Source organism: Varroa jacobsoni, unplaced genomic scaffold (genome assembly GCF_002532875.2).
Source record: "Varroa jacobsoni isolate VJ856 unplaced genomic scaffold, vjacob_1.0 scaffold_64, whole genome shotgun sequence".
Classification (NCBI taxonomy): Eukaryota; Metazoa; Arthropoda; class Arachnida; order Mesostigmata; family Varroidae; genus Varroa; species Varroa jacobsoni.
In genome coordinates, this window is record NW_019212966.1 from 126,194 (window position 1) to 151,242 (window position 25,049).

The 25,049-nt window shown below is 38.9% G+C and overlaps 4 protein-coding genes and 1 long non-coding RNA gene across 8 annotated transcripts in view; 2 read left to right on the plus strand and 3 right to left on the minus strand.

Moving 5' to 3' along the window:
• Positions 1 to 7,589, minus strand: part of waw (Translation factor waclaw) — a 12,269-nt gene extending 4,680 nt beyond the window's left edge. For 2 of the 4 annotated variants that reach the window (XM_022835749.2, XM_022835739.2), the window contains exons 1-8: positions 7,462 to 7,589; positions 3,349 to 3,409; positions 2,058 to 2,195; positions 1,846 to 1,962; positions 1,497 to 1,586; positions 1,044 to 1,261; positions 297 to 515; positions 57 to 205 (exon numbers count right to left, since the gene is read on the minus strand). In XM_022835749.2, the coding sequence (XP_022691484.1) occupies positions 57 to 205; positions 297 to 515; positions 1,044 to 1,261; positions 1,497 to 1,586; positions 1,846 to 1,962; positions 2,058 to 2,195; positions 3,349 to 3,409; positions 7,462 to 7,538 (1,069 nt within the window). In that variant the 5' untranslated portion in view covers positions 7,539 to 7,589. The remainder of the gene's footprint in view (positions 1 to 56; positions 206 to 296; positions 516 to 1,043; positions 1,262 to 1,496; positions 1,587 to 1,845; positions 1,963 to 2,057; positions 2,196 to 3,348; positions 3,410 to 7,461) is intronic. The other 2 variants (XM_022835729.2, XM_022835723.2) reach the window with 2 other exon arrangements.
• On the minus strand, positions 3,432 to 7,404 carry Trap1 (TNF receptor associated protein 1). Its single transcript, XM_086968855.1, has 5 exons — positions 6,747 to 7,404; positions 6,393 to 6,502; positions 5,578 to 6,040; positions 5,177 to 5,332; positions 3,432 to 4,916 (listed from the first exon to the last, which is right to left on the minus strand). The coding sequence occupies exons 1-5, from the start codon at positions 7,142 to 7,144 to the stop codon at positions 3,941 to 3,943; spliced, it is 2,103 nt and encodes a 700-aa protein (XP_086824981.1). The 5' UTR covers positions 7,145 to 7,404; the 3' UTR covers positions 3,432 to 3,940.
• A 267-nt stretch (positions 7,590 to 7,856) lies between the features above and the next one.
• Positions 7,857 to 12,057, plus strand: LOC111261802 (ragulator complex protein LAMTOR1). The gene is made up of 5 exons (XM_022835602.2): positions 7,857 to 8,108; positions 9,288 to 9,358; positions 9,914 to 9,991; positions 10,321 to 10,462; positions 10,621 to 12,057. The coding sequence occupies exons 1-5, from the start codon at positions 8,067 to 8,069 to the stop codon at positions 10,774 to 10,776; spliced, it is 489 nt and encodes a 162-aa protein (XP_022691337.1). The 5' UTR covers positions 7,857 to 8,066; the 3' UTR covers positions 10,777 to 12,057.
• Positions 9,372 to 24,781, minus strand: LOC111261842 (uncharacterized). The gene is made up of 3 exons (XR_002681241.2): positions 24,495 to 24,781; positions 22,994 to 24,034; positions 9,372 to 9,470 (listed from the first exon to the last, which is right to left on the minus strand). It is a non-coding gene; the product is annotated as an uncharacterized LOC111261842 (long non-coding RNA).
• On the plus strand, positions 13,196 to 20,827 carry LOC111261797 (diphthine methyltransferase homolog). The gene has a single exon (XM_022835588.2). It carries the CDS (start codon positions 13,390 to 13,392, stop codon positions 14,389 to 14,391), a length of 1,002 nt encoding a protein of 333 aa, XP_022691323.1. The 5' UTR covers positions 13,196 to 13,389; the 3' UTR covers positions 14,392 to 20,827.
• Positions 24,782 to 25,049: the final 268 nt, after the last annotated feature.

Here is a 25,049-nt window from a genome sequence, read left to right on the forward strand (position 1 = left end):
ATACATTAGAAAGCATTGGAGGAAAGAAAGAAATTTTGTAGCATAACATAACTAACCAGCAAAAACCATAGGCCTTGACCGGTCGGCGGATCGCAGCGTGACGACGTCTTCTGGTTTCACAGTAGTGCTATGTAGCGTATCCCCAATATTCGCCTCGGTAGATACTCGCATATTGGCTACGACATATCCGCTTTGACCGGCTCGGCTGCACGCTCAATAAATAAATAAAAATAGTTAGATTCAATAAATTATCAGAACGGCCCTATAATCAGTGAAATTTTAATGGTTTTACTTACAGCTCCTTTGTAGGTGTTTCGTCAGGATGCATAATTCCGACATCTCGTACGATGTAAACCTGATCGGTGTGGTGGCACCGGAACTGATCGCCGACCTTCAGAGTGCCATCGTGTACCATAATGAGTATGACAACACCCCGATATTTGTCATACCAGCTGTCAACAAGTAGTGCACGAAATGGAGCTGATGGATTGCCTTTGGGCCTATGAATCGCTCGTCTCACAAAGAAGAAACCCCGCTTATTACTATTATTATTAATAATGTTTTCGTCTTTTTGGCTACTCACTACAGCTATGGGACTATTACATTAGATGTTAAGTTAAATGGATATGATTTATCGATATATACACTATACGCATGTGTAGCTAAGGAAAAACTTCTTCTCTGTTATTTGTTAATCTTAAGGGTGTCGCGTATTAGGAAACACATTGCACATTGTAGCAAGGGAACTGATAGTGTCACACATTGACGTTAGAAAAGCGAAAACTTGTTGACGGAGGAAACAAATCTAGTGTTGAAAAATGTGTGTGAGAATGATAGGCAGTATGCAACGTAGTAAGTGGCATAAAAAGGTCGGTAGCAAAAGGTGAATGCAAACCATGTATAAATTTAATAGAATACTTTGATTAGTAAGATATGCATATATTTTTTTGTTTTTTAAAGATTTTAGTTGGCAAATACTTCAGTTTAAATTACAACGCAAATGGGGAGTAAAGTAAAGCAGAGCGGAAGTAAAGGGTACTCACGGTGGTATTCTATCAATCAAAGCGTTAAGTAGATCTTCGACTCCTTGCCCAGTTTTGGCAGATACTTTTAGAATTTCCTCTTTGTCATAACCAAATAGATTGTGGATTTGTTCAGTTACGCCGTTCACATTAGCCTTTGGCAAATCAATCTTGTTTAACACGGGTATTATCTCCAGTTCAGCACAGAAAGCCAGGTTGAAATTCGCCACCGTTTGTGCCTGTGTAGCATTCACATACACACATTAGATAAACCCTATTATCTAGAAAACGGTAAAATTAGAAGTTCATATAATTTGGGTACGTTAGTTGAATATTAGCAAAAAGTTATATATATATATATATATATATATATAACTTATAGGATATACTTTTATGAAATATATGCTCGAAGGACTACAATGTAATATCTGTATCTGTGTTAAAACTAGAAATACTAACTAAAAGGCATCGTACCTGCACGCCCTGGTTGGCGTCGACCAGTAGCAAAACACCTTGGCAAGCAGACAGGGACCGCTGAACCTCGTAGGTAAAATCAACATGACCCTACAGCATGGAAGGTTTTGCAAGAAATCGAGTTTCAAATTTGAAGGAGTCTTACTGTTACTGATGATTCATAGGCGCTACGTTTAGACTGTTTGGATTATAAGTAAAATCCGGAGAGAGATTTTTTAGAACAATTACCACATTATTTTCATGACATCCATGGCGGTAGTTTTCTATCGCGTATTTTTGTTTATGCAACTAGGAAGTTAGCTGGAATATAAGAAATAAGAATATAAATAAATAGCTATTCTGAACTTACCGGGGTATCAATTAAGTTGAGAAGAAACGCTTGACCTTTCCGCTGATATATCATAGAAGCACTTTGAGCCTTGACGGTGATTCCACGTTCTCGTTCAACTTGCAGCTTATCTAATACCTTGACATTGAAGTAATAGTGGCATCATAGTCTTAGTAAAACTGGCTAGGTCCATGTTGGCATTATCTTAAGAAAATACCTTCTCACAATCGTACCTGTTTATTTTGAGCAGATTTTCCAATGGTGCCGGTGAACTCTAGAAAACGATCACTTAGTGTGCTCTTGCCGTGATCAATATGAGCAATAATCCCAAAATTTCGAATTCGTTCCTGAGGGAACAATGACATGTCTACCTGCAATAGTCCAATAGAGGATCATGTATGTTCGCTGGTGATGCCCGTCAATATCAAGCTCTTTTTGTCCTAGATCTAGTTCGGGTCGATTTCAGCCCTACTCTGCCCACATACGTTGTTTTGCTAGAGCCCGAAAGTCGAGATCTATGCGTTGCCCAAGCTGTCGAGTTGTCGTTGAAACAAATCAACTTTGGTTATTCATGCTATCAAGAAAGTGAAACGACCGGTCAAGGCTTGACTTGAACCCGAAAAAAGGGGTAAATCTGATACGAAGTTTGATTAACTCTACACGATGTTTAGACAAGTATAACAATAAGCTTGATTCCACTAATTTTTAGTGTTTATTTAGCTTCGCCCCAATTGGGATTCTAAGATACAGAATAGAAAGATGGATACCAAAATATTTCCAATACGCACATGATTTGATATCAACCCAGCAAGTTTCTAATAATTAGATGTCTTTTTCCTACTTTATCAACGATAAATTTTTATTTCTCCTACGGTTTACTTTTTTCTAGATCATATTAATGCTAGTAGTTACCTGAGAGCTAACTAGTTAGATGGAAGACGGAGATGAAGTACATACAAATGGTTTCAAGAACTGAAACTTGAAATTACATTCATCAAAAGACCACACCGTTCTTTCAGGTGACGTCTGAGTCAAATTTTTTAAGCAAATCAGAAAATGTTTTTTATCTGAATGACAAATACTAGTTTATTTTTCGGTAAATGAGGAATTTAACGGTATACAACAATAATAGGTTTATTTACACAGAACTACAATTGTGTCACTCGTGACTTGTCATGAATCCCATTGAACGTAAAATATACTGCTAAAAGTTTAAGCATTGACTGATGTTTTCTTAGTGTATCTTTGTAATCTCTACCGTTTGGCCGAAAGAGGCTATCTACACACTTCAGGACGTGTGAGTGTCTTTATTCTCTTGGCCCAAGTTCCGTTACTAACCTATGACAGACGCGCTGCTTTAACATATTAACTGTAAGCAAATTTAAATAACATTCGAATTGAATCAATAGTAGAAACGTGGGGAAAATATCGAATATACCAGATGAATGAGCAGCCATGAAATCACGCGTCCCCTTCATACTAAATAACAAACGAGAGATGATTTGAGCAAGATGTAGAAATTACCTCGTACGATTTTTCAAAGACAGGTCCCTGATTTCGGAAATTTTCCTCATTTTTCAGGCTCCTAAAATAAAAACACAAAATAGTACATGTAAGAATTTATTTATTTTTTTGACAAGCAAATAAGACGTATTTACAGGCTCAGAAAAGTCTCCATCATAGGATTCTATATTAAAGTCTATTTCGCAAGAAACTCATCATATCCTTTTTGAAGTCGTTCATCTGGCATATTAAAGTAGGAATGATCTTAAGTTCAGCGAACCAATGTTTTAAGAAGCAGCGAGACATAATGGCTACTACTAAAAGCAGATACTTCTTTGTGCTAACGTTTTTTTCTCCGTAAAGACCTCCGGGTTCAGAACAAATCAATTTACTTCGCGTTATAATGATACTACAAAATTTAATTTAGCTAAAACTGGATATCTATTCTCGTCCGTCTTTAACAATAATGAATCTTCAATAATTCATGTTGCCTCATCTACAAGCATCATTTGTCATCGGTATTGTACAATTGCATGTATATATCTATGGCTTAATGTGATTGAACTTATATTTCTATTCAAAATCATCTTAATATCAATGAAAGCCAAGGACTTCAATGCTTCTCAAGCAATTTGACAAGTAGGGCGTTAAGGCCCATCGTCACTGTACGTGGATCATCCACAAGACCTGCAGACACCATTGCATTGTTAAGTAGTTGTTCGGCGAGGCTTTTGGCTAGATCCGGATTCGAATTTTTCAGTGTGGCAAGCTTCGAGATAATCGGATGAGTCGGGTTTAGCTCGAGTGTTGGCTCCAACAATTTGTATCGGTCCTCTTCACTAAATTGTGCTAATGACGTCTTGACAAAGTGGCGCGCGGCAGCCATCTCCTCTACGGATATGAGACATGGATGTTCGCTCAGGCGACCCGTGATCTTCACCTTGTGCACTTTTGAGGCCAGCGTAGACTTTAGCCAATCTGATAGCTGTTTCATGTTTTCAGTTATCACAGGCTCGGCTTCTGCATCACGTCGCATTTCTTTCTCGACCGAGATAACTGATTTCGACTTGAAGTGGCGTAACTGAACTAGTACAAGCTCATCGTACGGTTGATAGCAAAACAGAACTTCGACGTCCTTCTTCTTTACAGCCTCGTAATATGGCGAGTTTTCGGCAAGTTGCCGACTCGGCGCAGCTAGATAATAGATGTCCACCTGACCTTCTTTCATACGGCCGATATAATCTGATAGCGAGGTCTTCTCGCCGGCCCCTAGCGTCGAACTTTCGAATTGTAGCAGTTTAGAAATGTCCTCTTTTTCGGACTGATCGTTTGATGCAAGGATACCCTCCTTTAAAAACACTTGATAGCTGGCGTAAAATTCTTCATATGAGGCTGGATTTTTTTTCATGTTGTCTTGCAGAAGTCGGATAAGTCGAGTTGTAATCAGACTGCGGATCTTGCGAATTAAGGCTGAGTCCTGGAGAAGTTCTCGGGAGAGATTCAAAGGAATATCCTCCGAGTCAACGCAGCCCTTTACAAATCGGAGCCATTTAGGGAGAATTTCTGCGCGTGCTTTAATTAGCACTTTTCTGCAAAACAAATACAAGAAAAATGTGTCTAATATGCGTTGAACAAGGTCAATACAATATTAAGACAGACCGTATGAAACGCCACATAGTACATACAATTAGTTCATCTAAAATTTCAGAAACCCTAGACAATGGGATCTTTGCAGATCGCATGCGCTTACTTATGTTTAATACAACAAATATAAAAAAAATTCTCATGATTTTTTTCTGTTCGTTGTCAGTGTTAATTGCTGGCTTAAGCTAGAGTTTTTTGGATTAACCTGGAATACAAGGCCACGCCACTCTCGGCATCTCGACTCATTTCAAAGAGGCCAGGTTTGCTGTCAGGCACATAGAGAAGCACGCTTAGCTGCAACGGAAGATCAGTTCGAAAATGCAGCGTGAATCGTGGACTGTCCATTGATCCACTGGTAAACCTGTAAAAAATGCAGCCTGTTTAAAAATATACCTACTATTGCTTTATTGGGAATCGCCGTGGCGGTACCCCAGATCGCCTTTTGAAAAATCAACTTAACTACTTATGAGTATATTTTGGTGATGAACAAATTCGTTCTAACCTTTTAATAGAACGAAGAATCGGTAATCTACAAATAAGTATTTTTGTGCAAAATATCTGACAGTGCCCTAAAATACAGTTATCGATAGAATCTCCAGTTTTTACCTGAAAAATTCCCGATGCATTTCTTTCGTCACCTCTTTGGGGTCCATAAGCCACACGGCCTGAAGTTGGTTAGCTTTTTTTCCATTGCAGTAAATAGGACTGCCTACAAAGTTGCTGAACTTACGAATAATTTCACGAATCTTATCTTCATCAGCAAATTCTCTCGAGTCGGCCTTAAGATGCAAAACGATCTTTGTGCCTTCCTGTACGCCTTCAGCGCTCTGAATCTCATACTGGCCACTGCCATCGCTAGTCCATTTGTATGCTTTGTTACCGCGACGACTCTTCGAAAACACTTCAACTTTATCGGCCACCATGAAAGCTGAGTAGAACCCTACACCAAACTGACCAATGATCGACTCTGTGTTGGCCTTCCCTGCGTTCTCCTTGAGGAATTGCTTAGAGCCGGATCGCGCAATTGTTCCCAGACATTCGATCATCTCCTCTCGAGTCATGCCGATACCTGACACAGAAGTCAACGCTTCAGTAGTGGGCTGAAAATACTATTCGAGCTGGTGTCGGCGTTGGATCCACCTATTTTTTTCACTATTGATGTTCGTCCATAGTACGCTATTATCGTTCATTTTCAATAAGAGCTTATTTTTTCCTTAATCAAACAAGAGCTCGTGTCAAATGGGTAATCTGTATATTGCCGTATTTCAAATATAATAATTTATTATTTTATTACTGATTTTAGCATACTACCTTATAAGCTTATATAGGCCTAATGAAAAACGAATTTTGTGTAGATATAATTGAACTTAAATTTCATTCTACCTCTTTTCAACTTATTATTAGCACAATTAGTAACGTACCCGTATCCTGTATCGTGAACGTTCGGCTATGTTTATCGGTGGCAATGTGTATCTCCAAGGGAGCCTCCTGAGCGACTTTGTCGTCGGCTAGCTCCGTCAATCGAAGGTACCTGCACGTTACGTCGCACATATTTAGAAATTGGAATAGTCCCAAATAATCAATTTCATAAATAATTTTACAGTCATTTCAAGGAAAGTCACTTTTTAGGGAATGTCAAAAACGAAGTGGTTGTATGCCAAAACTCATTCACCTCATACGTCTCATTTAAGCATTTGTTAAAAGCGTACCAGTTTTATTATTGCCACTATAGTTAATTTCATACGTATCCAACAAGACAAGAAATTAGCTCATACCTGAACTTCTCGAGTGCGTCCGAAGCGTTGGAAATAAGCTCGCGCACAAAGATATCCTTGTCGGAATATAGACTTTTTGCAACTATATCCAACAGCATTCGAGTTTCAGCTTGAAATTCATGTTTTTCGCCTTCAGGACCCGTGGCTTTTTCGCTGTCACCAATAATATTATGATAGCCATCCTCAGGGCTGTTTTCCCTTGGGGCTGCGGTGCTAAATGCACTACGCAGAATCTGTGAGGATGGACAATATCTGATGTGGCCTCGCTCAAAAGGTTGTTGCTTTGATGGTATTACAGAACTAACGGGCCGTGCCTGAATCGGACGAGCTAAACTCCAAAGCAGTCGATTTCCTGGTGCTCGGGTAAGCTTCACAACGTGGAAAGCCGCTGAAGACATCGCAAAGGTAGACGAAGGTGTCCAGTTGGAAGATAAACTATCCTCACACTTAAATCGGTTTGTTTCTCGCAGATGTACGTGCACAGATTTGTAGGCAAGTTGTCAACAAAATACAGTTCCTTTTTAACGGCAGAATAGTTCACTTTCGTCCAAATTCCGCCGCTATCGCTGCCGGCAGGCTCAGGCTATCTCGAAGATTCCTGCGCGGTTTGAAGCGTACGCAAGCTTCGCGCGGTCAGTTTAGCTTAAAAGTACAAGAAAGAAGACAGCCCTGAAAACAGATTAGAATGCGTTGTAAGCACTCAACTTGATCTTACCCTGCAGTTCGATGGAGATACTTCGTTTGATGATAGCTCTGTAAAAGAACTCTACAAACTTGTAGAAGTCGCCGCATGTCATAGAAACGTGCAGAACACGGTCACCTCACCCCACTCATAACAAAGAACCCATTTGCTGAGCAGACGACGCTGCCGGCGATTAAACGCTCATCGTCTAATGTGCGGTTATACGCTTAATCGTCAAATAGGTATTAGCTCTTATATACAGTAAACCTAATATGTACACATTCTATGATCAGGTAGTAATGAAGCTATACTTTTCACATGTATGATCTGATAGTATTCGCGCGATTTATTTAAAATCTTTATCCTTCACGTTCATTGCTGCGAAGAGCGGTTCAGGATTTAGTAACGTTTGTTTTGGTTCGCCCTCACCTTTTTCATCGGTCGGGGAGTTGGTTCGATTGTTTTCAACTGGCCCCGTGACCTGTATCGGTAAATGTTTCCGTAACCAAAAATCCATTTGTACGTATGCTGCGTTGCTAAATCCAAGCCAAACTTAGGACGTGTTCGCTAGCCTATTGTGCGTTGTGAAATAAATGTAGTGGCGTATTCGCCGCGAGACAAGCGAAACAGGCAGCGTAATGGGAAATTGTTGTTGCTGTGGCGAAGATAAAGATGCTCAGGTAAGTAATAACATTCGAAGCAGCGATACTGAACGCTATCATCGGCCCATGGAGAGGACGGGGCGAATCCTATTGTCGACCAGTCGCATTGTACTGTACAGTACAAAGCTTGTTGCAGCGGGTGCTAGATTACAGCCGTTACAGGAAGGATTAAAATATGAAAGTCATCTTATCGTTACGGCCAGCCGTGGGTCAGCTGGCTCGAGTTGCCCACAAAAAAAAAAATCAATTTCCGCAAACCTCAAGACCAAATCAGCGTTATTATGGCCTGCTTTCGTAACATTTTATGGTTTCTCCCAAACTAGATGGGCCTACTTACATCCTGCTCTTTTATTTAGTTTATTATTTTAGTCGTTTTTCGAGTGGCGTTCGGAAAAGTGTGCACTTGGTTTAGCTGCAGAAATGCCAGAGAGATGAAAGCATAGAATGCCGTACAATTACGGTATAAAGACAAAATTGCACTGCGCCGAATCTATTTTCAGACCGACTTTTTTCTTTGAGAATGACGATGCGGGTGCTCTAAAAGCAGGTTATGTACTATCGGCAAAGGTGAAGGTTTCAATTTCTCCTGACCAAAATTTTGCTCACGAAACCAGACCATCAATGGGATATTTTGCGGTTTGTTTCCAAGTGTGCCAGTAAATACCGCTCCTAAGAAGATTGCACCATGCTTGGCAGCAGAACTAAACCATCGTTTTACTAAGCGTGTCCACCCACCTGCGCAGATAATATTGCTTTAATACAAGGTTTTCCATAGCTACACTCGATTATTTTGGAGTATGTGCCGTAAACATCGCTTCCGATAAAATGAATGACAAGCTTTCATTTTTAGAGTAACTGCCATTTACAATAGTTGAATGAAAGTGTTTGCAACTTTAGAGAATGTTTCAGAAATTCAGCTCCATTATTTAGTTCTGTAATAAATCAAAATGAACTATTTTCATAAAGCTAATCATTTTTTATCAATTGACTTTATTTGCTGAGTAAGTAAAGATGATTTTTACTACCTTTATAAATATATTAGTAAATTTGTAATAAAAATTTCTGGATATGTACTAGTCTGGATATACAAAACTATGTGATTATTGCATACATACGTTGTATTGTACAAAAATTACTGTTTAGTTAAACTATGCAGTAGGATATTACTTCTGGATTTTCTTTTATTGTTCCCTATAGGGAGAAAACTTCGATACGCGGGGACTTTTGCCAAATCCTGTATCATCCGGATCGATCCAACAGTCATACCAGTAAGTGATTCTTGAAAACTATCAGACCAACCTAGAATGACAGCATCGTACACAGGTACCTTCCTTACGCCTATTACAAGGTTATAACGCCATATTAACGCATAGAAGAAGGCTGAAAAGGGACAAAATAATAACAATAATATCTTAATATTGTGGCAATTATCCTGTTATTGTGGCTTTATTACAATGACTGTCCACAAATTTACAAAATTTATTAAATCTGCAAAAGTTACAAGATTTATATTACACTGTTTGACTTAAATTGCAAGAGCATACCTTGTCTCAAAACATTATATACACTAACACACACAATTCAAAATTTGATAAATAATCAATAAATTTATGTGGTGGACTTTGGTGGTGGACTTTACGAATAAACGAAATGCAGGTATTTAGAGTACACTGATCATGATACGTACATTGTAAAAAATTAGATGTACGTCATAAAACATTGTATATATTTTATTATGAACATAGGATGTTTCGCACTCGATTAGGTTTGCGCCATTTAGCCATACTTCTAAAGTTTAACATAAGTTCATACTTAATCTTCAGTGAAAGCTACGGATCGACGAATAAAATTGAAGACGAGGAATCGAGTGAGCTGAACCGAATCCTTCAAAATACGATGGCGTAAGCGAGCTTCATTTTTTTTCACTCTTAACAATAACGAATATTGGTAGATTATTGTTCGTAAGAAAAATACGTGCTACGTCGGAAATTTGCATCGATATATATAAAGATATAAATGAAGAAAATAATAATTTTAATTCTAATATTCTAATATTTAAAAGAATAATAACACAGTGAGCTTAGCACTCGTTCGTTAGAAATATATAAGTGTTTGATTACGATTAAATTGTGGACCTACCTGAGCTTAATTTTCGCACATATTGTGAACCTTCATAAAATTGGTTCTTCTCCTATTTTACGGTGGTTACATATTTCTTTTTTCGCTACAGACATGTAATAAACATCCCATCACTTGGACACTACATGGATAGTTCGGAAACAACCCAACGGGGTCGACAATACCACTATAAAGTGGATCAATTGCTTTCTCGCACCCCCTACCAGAAGAAAGCCCGGCTATGCTTATTACAGGTATAAATTATAAAATTAGCTATTGAAGCTATTTAGTAGGTTTGACAAATATTCCTGTTCTGCGCATTCACAACTTATCGTCACTAATATACGAATAAGTCATACGACAAAATGTTGATAGTTCTGCTGTTGTCCTGTCGGGTTTCTTTTTAATTAAGGAAGCGGATCTCTCGAAGGTGCTGTATTGGCCGGCTATGAGCGATCAGGAATTTCGTCAAGTAGACGATATTGCATCGTTACTGAACCAAGCTCTCGTCGATATTCAGGTGGAGTCAAGTGAACCACTTGTCGTCGACTTCGGCACATCGCTATGAAACCTCTTACTACATTTTATTTTAATCAGCCAAATTAGAATTTATAACAATCTTATATATGTCCAAATGCTTCTTGAATTAATCATCGTTGAAGATTATCTATGTGGCTTGTTTTTCCGGTCTTGGCGCGTAAAACACCGGCAAAAACCAATGTTGAACAGCACACTCGTTAGAATACGCTTACACGTGTAAGCTCATAAGCTGCTCCTATATACCTATGTACTTTATATTTTTATGCGACTGTCTGCTCCGTACGGTTCTGCAGATACACTAAATGGAAGCCGCACTATTGTATAGTCAAACGCGCAGTGGCTGCAACTGTTGTAGACATACTTTCGAAAAATGAATGTGGCAACTTGCAATACGAGGGTGACCAGAGCTTATTAACCATAGTAGAGACCTTTATTAAATATATTTCTATTATCAAGGGGAACTAGGTTACACGATTATAACCGTAATTGACATTCGCTCGTACCGATACACAACAGTAAACTTCAATGGAATACAAAAATTTAGATGATATTGTTTAAATGAGCTTAACATAATCATACTGTGTCTGCAGTAGCTTGGTCCCTGTGATGAGCATTCGTCTATTAGGGTTTTCTTCTCCTTACCTGTCTCTTATAAAGCAATATCTTCTCTTATGTAGCAATAATTGGAAACAGACATGCACTTCTACGAAAATACGAGTGTCGACAAAAATGGTTTGGTGTTCGTGAGTGTGAATGTAAAAGCAAGTTGGCGTGTAGGTACTTTTATATAGACAAGTGTCAAAGTATTGATTATTTTCACACCTTCATATATTTTCTCATACAATAAAGCTAATATCTATAATTTGTGCTTTTCGACAGCTGAACGTAATACTAATGCATTGCCTAGTGCATTGAAATCTAGTGTTTCTTTTACAACCAATTAGGGTTGGTGTGCATTAGCCGCCTTTAGTTATATCCACAATTATTTCTGGTACAGGTTTCATAAACATTTTAACTGGTTAGTTACTTGTTTTAGATAGCTGTTTACAATTTGTCCACGCATTCACGCATACAGAATCAGTTGTATTATTAAGAGAAGTGTAACACATGGCTTGTGAGGTTATTCCATGCGTTTCGCACGTCCCTCCCAAGCGCTGTGTGCAATTCAAATAACGCCCCAGCCAAATCCACTGTATATAGTAATAAAGGAAGAACTTGCTATCCGACTATCTTGTTATCCCGATGCGTGCAATATTATTGATACAGTTAAACTGCATCTGTTAAATAAAGTGTACATTATAACGTTTAACAGGTTTCTGTTATTAATGCAAATAGTATATATTTTGGTACGACGTATGTAGGGATTTGAGCAAAAAACATTGCCAGTATAGCATACATCCCAATCTGACTACTTCACAGCAAATCTAAGCTGAATATATTCTGACCTACACTTCAGTGCGATATAATTTTCAACAGATGCTAAGCTTTTTCGATACATATTTTTGGTTAAAAGAATTGTCAACTAGAAAATTTACAATGTTATTTCTAGAGAAGTCAATGAGTACTGGTTTTACTCATTAAAAGAGACTTCATACTAGGGGTCGCGCCGGAATTTAAATTATATTTTTAATATTATCCGCGTGACCGCTGTAACTTAAGCAAATAATATAGCTGGAACAACTATAAATGGCAGGCACCGTTTACATAGTAAGAATATTCATTAAACAATATTTTTTAGACTAGCAAAAAATTGATATTGCTATTTTTTCAATAGGCTTTGCTTGTAAATAACTACCAAATTTATTATTTAATAGTTATAATATAGATTACTATTAAACCGGGAATGCCCAAAAAAGAGTAAAAAAAAAGAGTAGTAACGCAGGCCTATTCTACAGATTTTATTTAAAACTCCGTACCTTTGCCAAATAGTAGTCGAGGCAGAAAACCCTCCTTGTACTACAAGCGGCTATAAGGATCCCTTAGATTTTTATATCACGAACTTCTTATTTCTGTTTTTTTTTCAAATATGAAAGTTGTTACGGTTGATATAGATTTTTTCCGTATATTCCGTAACCTTTATGCTTCATTTTATTAAAGCCAGTATGTTAGTTTCGTTTCAAAGTAGGTTAGTCGGAAGTTTTCTAAAAGGAAGTACAGTAAATGCTTATTTTAAAAAGACATCATTCTCCGAGGGCCAAAAATCTTCATCGCCTACAACCCCACCATGAAGCAGCAGTCAAGCAAGAAAGGCCTACAGTAAACAGTCACTGCGATAATTGGAGTTTCATTTAAACAAGCCTGTATTAGTTTTTTTTTTTTATTTAACACCTACTTAAATTATATTCGCGAAATTTAGCAGGGGCCTATGTCCTTAAGTACAACATAATGCAGTACGGTTGTTCAAAAGAGCCCGCGCTGCTGACTGAGTGTTCCCTTGACAGAACACACCATAAGCATTCTTCTGTGAGCGGAACAGCTGATGGTGGAGGAACGAGCGCGCCCGTTAAATCTGAGATGCCGCTATCATAATTAATTTTTCTTCCTTTATCAAATGCAGATCGCTTTAATATAATCGAATCCTTCACCCTCGACCCACTTTCTCCGGAAATTATCCGCATCAACGCCACTTTACAGCTACGCTATGGCTATACTTCTAGATCGTCTAAGGATGCATGCTAATTGCGACACAATCGCTATGTGCAGTGATTGTAAACGGTTTCTAGTTGGCACGTACGAACTTCAGGATAGGGCCGAGCAAATCAGGTTAGGCTCGCTTTCGCTGTTTACCTCAAACGGTAATAAGTTCCAGTTGGTAACGACCTGTGAGGCTCCTGCTGGCGTTCTCGACGTTAAGTTTAGAAAAGACCAGCCAGTAATGATAGATGATGGAAACGAATGTTTCGCTGCAGCTTTAGCCGACGGAACCATTCGACTGGGATATGTTACTCATGATAATCAAGTAAAAATACAAGATAAAGCTACATTAGGATTACAGCAGTCGAATAATAAAAGCTTAGCCCTTTCGGTGTCATGGAGCCCAGTTAGTTTAAGCAACCTTGAGCCTAATATCGCAGCGACTTTTAGCTCCGGTATACTTCATGAGTACAAGCTGACTAATGTAGCGAGTTCGCTTGTCTTTATTAAAGAACACGCTGTGAGCCAATTAGAAATCTGGGCTGTTTTGCACAATGGACAGGTCATTTATACAGGCGGAGACGACTCTAAACTTAGGCAAACAACGACTTCAGACGGTGGTTCGCGAGTGATTCGACGTTTTGAAAGCGGCGTTACGACGATTGAAGCTGATCCGTGGAATGAAGGGCATCTTCTAGTAGGAACGTACGAGGATAAACTCTATCAGTTCGATCTACGGATGATTCAAAATTCAATACAAGAAGTCCATACTGGGGGTGGGGTCTGGCGTATAAAAACTAACCCGACTCAGTCCCGGCTTCTAGCTGTGGCAGCAATGCACGCCGGAGCTTTCGTCGTAGACTGTCACAAAGAGACCTGGTCAATTAAGCAGCATTTTACTGGACATGAATCAATGTGCTACGGAATAGATTGGTGGGATGGAAGAACCGTTTTGTCATGTTCATTCTACGACCGCGAATTGGCTATGTGGAAATTAGAGGAACAATAACAAAGTTTTTTGTCTTTTGGTGAAGTTTAGCCTTAACATGACTGACTTTACCATTAAAGCAAACTTTTATAGCCTTAACATGACTGACTTTACCATTAAAGCAAACTTTTATAGTTTTTTTTCTTATCGAACCTTGCTAATGCAATCAAACTAGATTGCATTGGGTTAGATAGAATTGTTCCCATAGTGTCATAGAGTAATCATTCAAAGTTACGAAGTTATGTTAAAATTGAAATATCCATATGAGCTCCAATAATTTGATTAAATCAGATATATAATCAAGAACAGTTTTGCCAATATCGTCAAAACTAAACCGAACCACTTTTATGTCGTATGTGTCATCTAAACAATAGATCCGATTATTCATAAACTGTAACGTAGATGAAGGAACTTTTGTGTAAGAATAGTGTATTTATATATACAGAATACTCACCCCAAGTGGGAACTTCTCTTTGAATTGTTTTTAAAATTGTGTCTAAACAAGGCTAAATATTTTAAGGAAATATTTTTGCATGTGCTAGAAGTGTTATTCCGGTCGGTCTTATTCTATATAATCACTATTTACCACGATTACAGTTTAGCCTAAACTACTAACTAGTCATGTTTAAAATGTTTACTCTTCAGTTCGCAAACAACATTTAAATAGGAACCGTACCTGAAGCGATATAGGTGCATATAAAGGGCGAAACGCATATTCACAGGTAGTGGGAGACTTGAGCGATAGTAATAGGTATAAAGTCGTGAAAGTGTCGATTAAATGTGCTACATACACAAAATTATAGTGGAATTCATTTTTGAGCTAATAGGAGACTAAAAGTCGCAAAATGTAAAAGTTTAAAACGATCGAAAGAGCGAAAAACATAAAGAAGACTAATTGTTTGAACTTATCTAGGTAACAGACCTAGTTGACAATCAGAATGTTCTGCTTCAAAACGGCCGTTGATTTCTGCCTTAAAAGTCCAGGGCTATAAAAATGAACTTCAAGGCCATTTCTCATTAATTCTCTAGTTTAAGATTTAAACTCTATAGAGGAAGATCTTCCGGTTTCCTTGAACACAAATCGTCAATTTTAGACAAAAAGGAAGTTTTTTAATATGGACGAGTCTTTTGAAGTCGAAGAGATTGCAATATAGTCTATTTTCGCTCAAAATACGGAAAGCACGTGTTGTTTTCCACCATAACAAATGTTTAATTGTGTTCTAGAAAATACTGGTTTCCTTTCGATGCCAAGAGCAGAGGATGAACGCATGCATGCTACAGCAAACAGCCGATCGAATTTTGGCCCACTTTAGATGTGTAAAATTGTTTGTGAAGCACTTGTGGGTCAACTAATGCTTCTATATCGTATAACCTAAATCATATAGGAGCACACGTTTCCAGCTTCTGTCAGTTCTTGCCTATTCACATTGGGGTCCAGCAGCAAATGAGCCGGAGACATCGTTGGTCTTCAACAAAGGCGTAAGGATTGGTTGAAAAACAGTAAGCTACTGACGTTTTTAATAAGCTGTTATATCAGTCCGGTATGCTTCGTCATGAAAACGCACAACCTAAAGAATAGCCAAATCCTGCAAAACATGTTTTGAATTGTGAAAATGCCATAAAACATACTCGGGGGGTTGTCATTTACCTTTGTCAGATGAAGCAGGAATTTTACGAAAGATATAACCCGTTTTAAAATTTAAGTATCTTCCGGTTGAAATGTGTGATACGAACTGAGAAGCTGGCAGTGTGAAACAAAAGTCACACTTCGATTAAATCCATTGGCATGTTCTTGTTTAAAGAGTTTCATAGAAAAAAAGGCGGCATACATGTACCTTTATACAGCGGTACTACTACAGTTCTTCATTCGGGATGTCGTACAATGCTGAGGTAATGTGCAATGATGTAATACACACAGTTACCTTCAAGCTCTTAACCATTCATTAGTCATACATAATTCAATTTGGTAGACGCTTCTAGAAATTGCTACACCCCTATTGCACGGAAACCGAGAGTATGCCTGCTGTTGGCGAGGGGTCGAAGAGATCATTTCTGAATTTAATAAGTTCGGTTTAGCAAACGTTTTCCTGGCTTATTCCATTGTTAAAAATCCTTATAATGCTTTATATCAATAAAAGTAGTGACTCATATTCCAAGAATCATATTAGTTATCAAAAGGACGATGTCTGCTAGAAGCTGATAACGGATAAATTACGGGTATTTTTATTTTGTGTATATTTACTCAGCATACTTGTCTAGTCACGTCTCCGGGCAATCAAATTATTAACATGCAGCCTCCTTTTACTAAGAGATAAATGACGAACGACATATGTAAGCCATTCTCGTTAGGGTACTTCATTATACATAAAATTCAATAGCTAAGTGTTAACAGTGATTATTAATATTGATATGTCTTTCTTATGTACAATGTATGTACTTTTTTTTAACCAATTCGATATCAGACTTCCCGAGCTACAGCGGTTACATTCCGCAGAAAAAATCCTGTTTGAGGCTTAATATTCATAGGAGGCACACGTAAGTCTTAATTCCATCATCAGAGTCGAATATTTCTTTTAGTGAATGTTGCCACGATATAGAGTACGGTCGTTTTCGAGGCAAAACACTTGCGTGACCTATCATAGCACCGGAGTTTATTCGTATAGCCGTTTCGTACTGCTACACTAAAGAAGATTGGCAATCCCTAGAGATGCTACATGTCTTTAGCTGATTCTCTTTATCGAGCGTGCCTCTGCATTCTTCATAACTCTGTTGTTGCTTACGCTTCACGACGAGTTTTTGCATAGATTATGGAAAATAGAGTCCCTGAACTGGAGACAAATTGCAATTGCCTTTCCGCAGGATACAGGTCTCAGCATACAGAGGTGTAAATGGCTTTGCTGCCTATGCGCATTTATTACTGTGCTCTCCTTGACCATGCTTTGCTTCCCTAAGTTTTCAATTCTCGATCATCGCGTGACATTCAACTGACCCCCATGTGTTGAAAGGTTCCAGCACCTTTTCATTTAGACTCCTTTTGTATCTTCCTATACTCTGTTTTCACCGTTTGGTTTTAGATATCGCTTGATAAGATCAGTTAGTATGCCATATGTGGTCAGCAAGCCCTAAGATGTTCTATTCTAGATTTTCTGCGCTCTAATCGGCGATGTCTAGCGTAACACAGTCGGATCTCGAGGTTGGCTCACCTAGGAAAACAACACGTAGGACCATTCAGTAGGACCATCCGGGGTCAGTCCAGTGAATTCATCATTGATTCTAGTTCTAAATATACACTATTTTTTAGACAAAAAGGAGCCTAGAAATTCCTTCAATCATGCATTTTATCTCCGTATTCGATAATAGCACACTAATTATTAAATAATTGAATGCAACGGCAATATGGTGTTGCATATTGTATTTAACTCAAGTACGCTGTTCAGCATATACAAGAAGTTTGCAAGCAGGAAGAAATGCCCTTATACACACGTTTACGAAACCTGAAAATCTTGATTGTGATACGAACTATGCATTGATTGTGCCTTTTTAGGGAGGTCTAATATTCTTAGCGCAGTAATCGCTTTTGTGCATTTCCGAAACACCAAAACTTCAAGATGTTCTTTGTTTCTGTAGCCGAACCGGAGGATTTGCTTTCACTTGATATGGAAGGAACAACAGAAGAAGTGGAAATTAATACCCAAGGAGAACTTATAGAATATCCTTCGATGAAAGACAAATACAGGAATATTTTTTTTAATCCTGTAACAATGCCCATGAGCTAGCCAGGCGTGTGCTTATGACGAAATACCCTAAGCCACCTTAAAAATAATATCGGTACGTTCGGCAAAAACATCTAAGTTTTTTTACTTTACTACGCAACGGTGAGGCTATGACCAGAAGTTAATTCACGGTTATTTCCAACAATCGGTGTATAGGTTTGCCGATCGATAAGCCCGTTTCTCACCTCCACCCCTAGAAGAAGGGAGTCAAAACCTAAATAATGATTAGCTTTAATTTTGACAAAAATTAATGTTTGTGCCCTATTAGTTTTACTATATAGGTAATTAATTATTCCGTTACACTAAAATGAACTTATTGATTAAATGTGATAATCGTTTTTTTTCGTATTACGGCCATACTGAATTTCTATCAGAGGTGTACGTGTAATATTGATCAGATATCACAGGTTTATCGGGTGGAAGCATAACTTGGTCGTTGCAAAATAAAATCACGAAAGATCGACTATTTTCGTCTTCCTAGTCTACTCATGTCAGGTGAAATATGTGAAACAGGCATAATGTATGTAAGGGCTTAATTCGTAGGTATATTTTTATGCCCCTAATATGCAGTGTTCCTGTATATATAGTACACCAAACGTTACTTTTAATGAATCTCTTTCATGCTTGTTCAAGTTTTTTTCGCTATAAATATGTAATGTGCAAGCAATGGTTCAACTCTAATGAAAAGTAAACGCGGTTCGATTGTCCTCAATTAATGGTTCTACGCATATAGAGGCAAGCTCGTATTGACTTAGAAAAATCAATTAACCGTCTTCATCCGAAAAATTCTGAATATAATTGAATTTGACAGGCTTGCTGGTTGATTTATGTGTTACGCAACATGTAGATGTAATAAGTAGCAAATAACGAACAAGACAATAGTCCTGAGTAGAAGACAGATCATTCAGCACACGGGAAGAGTGACAGCGGGCTGGACGGTTTTTGGCAATTACTGAATATTATGTAGAGACGGTAAGTTTGTAGTTAAGTTGAGAATGCTTATATCTTTTTTGTAACGCCTAATTGATCCAACACTACAAGACATTATTGATAAACAATGATTTGAAAACTTTGCATTACTGCAGATATTTCCGTCTATGAGGCCTCAACTAGACTTCTCCTTTTCTTGTAGAAAGCTATCAGTAAAAGAGCTAATTATAAGTTATCAGAGAAGAACACGTTTTAGCTAATCTAGCTCAAAAATATTCGCAATTTCCGACGTGTACCATCTTCATCCAATCGTTGGTCAACCCAAATGCATAAATCTATTTTTCGGACAAGTTGTTGCCATTGCGTGGCAGCCGAGGCTTAGCTAATTCTTTTACTGTTATCGCCTTTAAATAGATTGGAGAAATAAAAAAAAACATGTTAAAATTAAACACAGATCAGAACTTACTATGGTGTAGGGGAGCACGTTTTAACACAAAATTATAACCTATTTCTTTCACCAAAAATTTATTGGAGCAAACCCAAGGTAATAAAACTGCAGACCTATATGCCTTCAGGACAGTGTTCCCTTCAAACAGGTATGAATATTAACTTCAAATATCTGTATTTTTTTTAAATTTTAAGCTGCATTTCAGCTTTTTGAACTCTTCACTATAACGTGGAGAGAAGATCACTTTACAACAACAATAGCAACAACAACAACAAAGCTATTGATATCCTATAATAACACCTCCATATACTCAAATAGATATTTTAGTCCAGCTTATATTGCCTTTTACACACATGTAGGTACAGCCTGTATTTTACAAGGCTGTACCTACATGTGTTTTACAGGCTGTACCTACATGTGTTTCACAAGTTCCATATGTTTGTTTACTAATTTTCTCCAGCCTACCAGCATGCGTTAAAAACCTGTCATCCAGGTAATGATGAGAGATATCGAGTATACTGGAAGCTCATCTATTTTCGTAATCACACAACTCAGTTACGCCTCTATGTAGACAAGACTCAATAAATGGTCCGCCATTTATTTACTCCGCGTACGCCTCAATGGACACGAAAACCAAATTAATAGGCCTAATGCGGGTAGCTTAAGTGGCACCCTATCTTTCTATTCATTGTGTTTGACTATGCGCGGGATTCACAGGACAGTTTTAAAAATCTAGACACGTACTACGCCAGCTCTATCGAATTTTAGTCGGAGATTATATGTATCATTGTTTCCAACCGACGACGAAAGAAGGCGTGTGTTGCGTTTTCACGAAATCACATTCGTAAGCCAGCCCCAGACTTTTGTCACCCATCGAAGCTTTTAACAACATATCGATGTCGGTGATTTTTGGAACATTAATGTGAATATGCAACGTAAGAACCGAGTGCATCACGGAAAGTTTTTTTATTTGATGACGACTATATCCATCGTGATTAGCTATTCACAAATGATGCGGCCATTATAATACGCGTAATAGGTCTCTATATTTCGAGTTCTTGTCACTAACCGTACAAAAAGATTCATGTATTCGACTTCAATGTGATTGTACGTCTATGTCGTAGATGTGAATATCAAGTACTGATTAATGGCCCATCGTTTAATTAACTCAGGTTCTAACCATAGGAATTTTACATTGGATGTGATTCAGTTGAAGTTGTGGCGCTGATCGCAGTGGTTCAATGAATACGGCAACTGATGGTAAAGCTCCTCAACCTCGGCCTACGTTGTATTAGCAAAAATTTACGGTACAGGCCTCGGTTAACAGTGTGTGCTCGTCGCCAGGTGCTCCATCAGTAGACTGCTAAGAACGGGGCTGTCTTCCATTCATCAATAATAAGATTGGGTGATGGTGAGTTCGCCTTAGTGGACAATAATTCAAGTATTATATAATGCTTATATTGATTTCGTTCAGTACATCCTTCATCGATAGTCTAACATGCTTTCTGAGTATGACTTATAAACCTGAATGGGCAAATTTCAATGGGCTTATCCTGCTTATTTAGGCTGGTGGAATGGTGGAACAAAATCCTTCTACTGGATGATTAATATGGAACGGTAGGTTTTTCTAAGAATGGAAATGATTTCAGAATACGATCCGAATACATAGAAACAAACGGATCTCAATCGGATGACAGTCATGGCTGATGACTAATCCTCCCGAAGTGGATGAAAATAACGACATCGTTATGCAGGTGTCACGACTATTCATCCTAGCCTATTCCTCATTGTCTACTGGCCATATCCACTTAGCAATGATAAGTAGTCCATGTTGAACTCAGGCCACGATATCATGTAGGTGTGTTCGGACTATATCACTGCACGGACCATGGTATTGTTTTACGGCCATCGGTGTCATTCTGCCTTGCAGTGAGGATTTGTATTAATCATGCGGTTCGCTCAGGTGTGATTCTAACCTTAACTGAAAGAAAGCATTGCTCTTCATTGCGTGCAATTTGGGTAAATCAAGTTGTGATTATTGGCTGTTTGAGGTTAGCAAAGCGAGATTTTCTATTATCAAGACGGGCATTTTATCTATACTTTAATTGATTACCTACTTGCTTACTATTTGATTACTACTATGAGTCGTCGATTTGGAACGTGTAGTATTTTCGATGTAAGCTATAAGGCCACACCAGAGAAGAGTGCAAACAAGATAAATGCCGCAAGCTGCAAAAAGTTGTAACTTTCTAAAGTTGATAATTAATAGCCAATTTGGCAATTAGCCCTTTGTTTGATCGGAGGAAGATAGCCACGCTTATTGTTGGCGGCATTCATCAAGGTAACATACGCTGCTTACTGAAATCAAATCTAGTACCCCTTCTGCTAGATTCACGTGGTAATCTGTGGGCTTTTTTTTTTTTTTTGTTTTCCACAATACGGCGAAGCGATCAACGGGCTGCCGACGGACGGTTTTTCCGAGGAGTTTCATGTTTTTAGCAGCGCATCTGTTTTTTTTTTATTTAATCTGATTTTTTGCCATTTTCGATTAGGTGTTTTACTTTTTTTTTTTTATCTACAACATAGGTCTGCTACACGTTTTAGAGTCTATACGTATATCGCTTGCATTCGTTCATTTGTTCATTTGACATGCTTTATGATCACTGCCCTTTTTGTGAAATTTTTGATAAGTTCGAGCATTCTTGACAATCCACCTTTAGGTTCTATACCGATTACTTGTATCGTCTTATTTATATATATGTATATAAACTAATGATTATTATGTCAGAGGATAATCTGAAAATATTGATTAGCTGTCGAAATCGAGAATTTAACTTTGTCCTATTGATACGTTCAAATCAATTGATAAACAATGAATACTTTTATAAGGATCATGGGAGAGACGGACAATCGATCAGACTCATCGACGGTGAAAGATCCTAAGCCGCTTGAGATTGTACGGTATAATGGTCGATGTCGGGGAGACAAGTCGATCGACAAAGGTACGCAGCGCAGGCATGTATCAGTAAATCTTCATATTGATATTGACAAGTAGAGATAAGACAGGATGCAAGCCAGCTATTTTTTAGTTAAACTTAAGAATCATCTATATTTAGGAGAATGGGCACGGCATTTTTTTTAAAGTTTCAAGACTGCTTTCGCGAGTTGTGTGATAAGGTGTTACTCCAAAGTGTTGCTTGTATAGTCATATTGGTCAACTTTTTCGAGCGTCGCACATAAATAAAGCAATGCACGTGAGTCTATACACTCATTAGCAATGAATTGTTCCGCCAAATTCGAATTTTAGGCCGTTACAGTACCTGGGCCAATAGTCAACGGACTCATCGACATGATGTAATGCAAACTTATGTCGAGCACTACATTAAGGGTGCTAGGACGCGAAATCGCAAGCAACTTTAAGAGCCTACTAAAAAAAGTGTTAATATTCGTGTCATGATGACTACTTACTGACCCAGCAAATACGCGATTGACTCTATATCGTGATGACTGGTAGAGACGACCATGTGTGTTTTCGGCATCACAGCTGCCTCGAATCAACGTTCTTTTCCATTCAGGACAATGCTATTTTTCTAGTCATGTAGGCTGCAATTGAGCATTTTGCCGATACTGTCGTGATTATTTTTATTGGAGGTGTGTGAAAATTTTAGATCCCCCTCTCGAGGATAACGAGATAGAACCCTCCGCGGCCTCTAGCGTTACCGTTCGCTTTTGATGCTGATTAGGGCCGTTCTTAAATGTCACATCGGCACCTGTTGACTAACAACGTTCAGCGGCGTATTTTAGGTTCTGCCGCTACTTTTTCGAGAACTATCACCAATTTCCAATAATTCGACACATGGTATTTTTTTTTTTGATGAAGGATCTATTCGTTTAGCTTGATTTTCTTGAAGTGGTTGTTGTTACAATTGCTTTCCACATTACACTTTTACATTGATTTCATCGCCGTTGTTACTGACAAAGTTTTCAGTCTAACTACACGGCTGTGCCGTACTATTGCTACCTATTGCCCTCACAGCCGTTGACACATAATCTAACCCAACCTAGACCCTTGTGCCTCTCTTTCCCAGTACCTCATCTCTTCGCCCTTTCCACTTTGCCGACTGCTTCTTGCTCTTGCACGGGGCAGGCTGTTTGCCCTCACTCGCGCGAGCTTCCGTTCGCAAACGATCTCTGCCGCTCGTGATGCAATCCTGTGTTCTTATTGTTGGTGCTTCCCTCGCGTTCCTTGTTTCCGTAGACCGTACGTGTGTCGATTCCTTCTTTTAATTTGCTGTGCATGATACGCGCTGGCTTGCTGTTTAGCATCTTACCTCGCATCAGTAGCAGCGGCGGTGCTACTGCTGCTGCGCGTTCACGTAATTCCGTGCAGTAGTTCATTGTTGTGGTCAGCCGCTGCGCGCGGTAGTCAGTGCCATTAGCCAGTGCTGATTAATGGCTGACTACATTGGAGATGGTCGTTTCGTTAATTGAGCATGGAGAATGAACAGCAGTCCTGGATCGAAAGATAAGAAGATACGAATAAGAATATGTTTCAGGAAAAATTTGGGCGTACGCGGTGAGTCGAATAGACTCGGTCAGTGTTTTAAGTATGGGTTTGGTGCCCGTTTTAGCTCACGTTGGACTAGCGCCACACTTGATCAAAGCGTCATTATGTCAGGTGACATGTGCAACAAGCACTTACGGATTAACTCACTGCTTAACTGTCAGCAGGCCATCAAAGAATTCGCCCATTCCACGAATTCTAACACCGCATAGCGTTACTGGCTATAGAGGCACATGTTTCTTTTGATTTTAATATACGGTCACTGCTGTTGCTATTTCTGTCGTCGTTTCGCTAAAAAACAACGTACTGAAGCTACGGGGATTAGAGAAGATAGACTATCGAATCGTTAGAGTGGGGGCACACTTGTTTGAGAGTCAAAGGACGTCAGTGCAGAGTGCAAGAGACTTACCCAGCAAGATTGTCAGGGGTAGCAGGACGAAAGATCAGACAAGGTTGATGCCCACCACTTCCATTTATCGCAGTTGTCGAGTCGTACGACCACTGCAGTCGGAGCCACCTAATGAGACAGGGGTCGGGAATAAGGACCTACTACAACAAACCAAGCGGCCCGACAGATCGGTTAGCCACGTTTCCTGAGCGCCGGTACTCGTAGAATACACGAATACAAAAATTTATCAAGCAGCAGTTTTATTTGCTCCTGTCCACAGGAGTGTCCGGCTAATGACAGAAAAGCATACGGCATTAAAAGCATCGGCAAAGGCCGGGACAGAGGAAAGAGAAAAAGAGGCGTGGACCAGTCACATCAGCGGTGGCCGCTGACGTAGCTGCCTCGCCCGAGAAGCTGTCAAATCACCATGCGGTATGGGCCTGCTAGGTCGACTCTACAATGGTAACAACCAATACCAGTATATCCAGTACCATTATAACGATCGGCAATATCGTTGTCACCAGAATTAGGTGCAAGCGTCGTTGACAGGTTGCTGTCACTCTGTGTCGTTGTAAC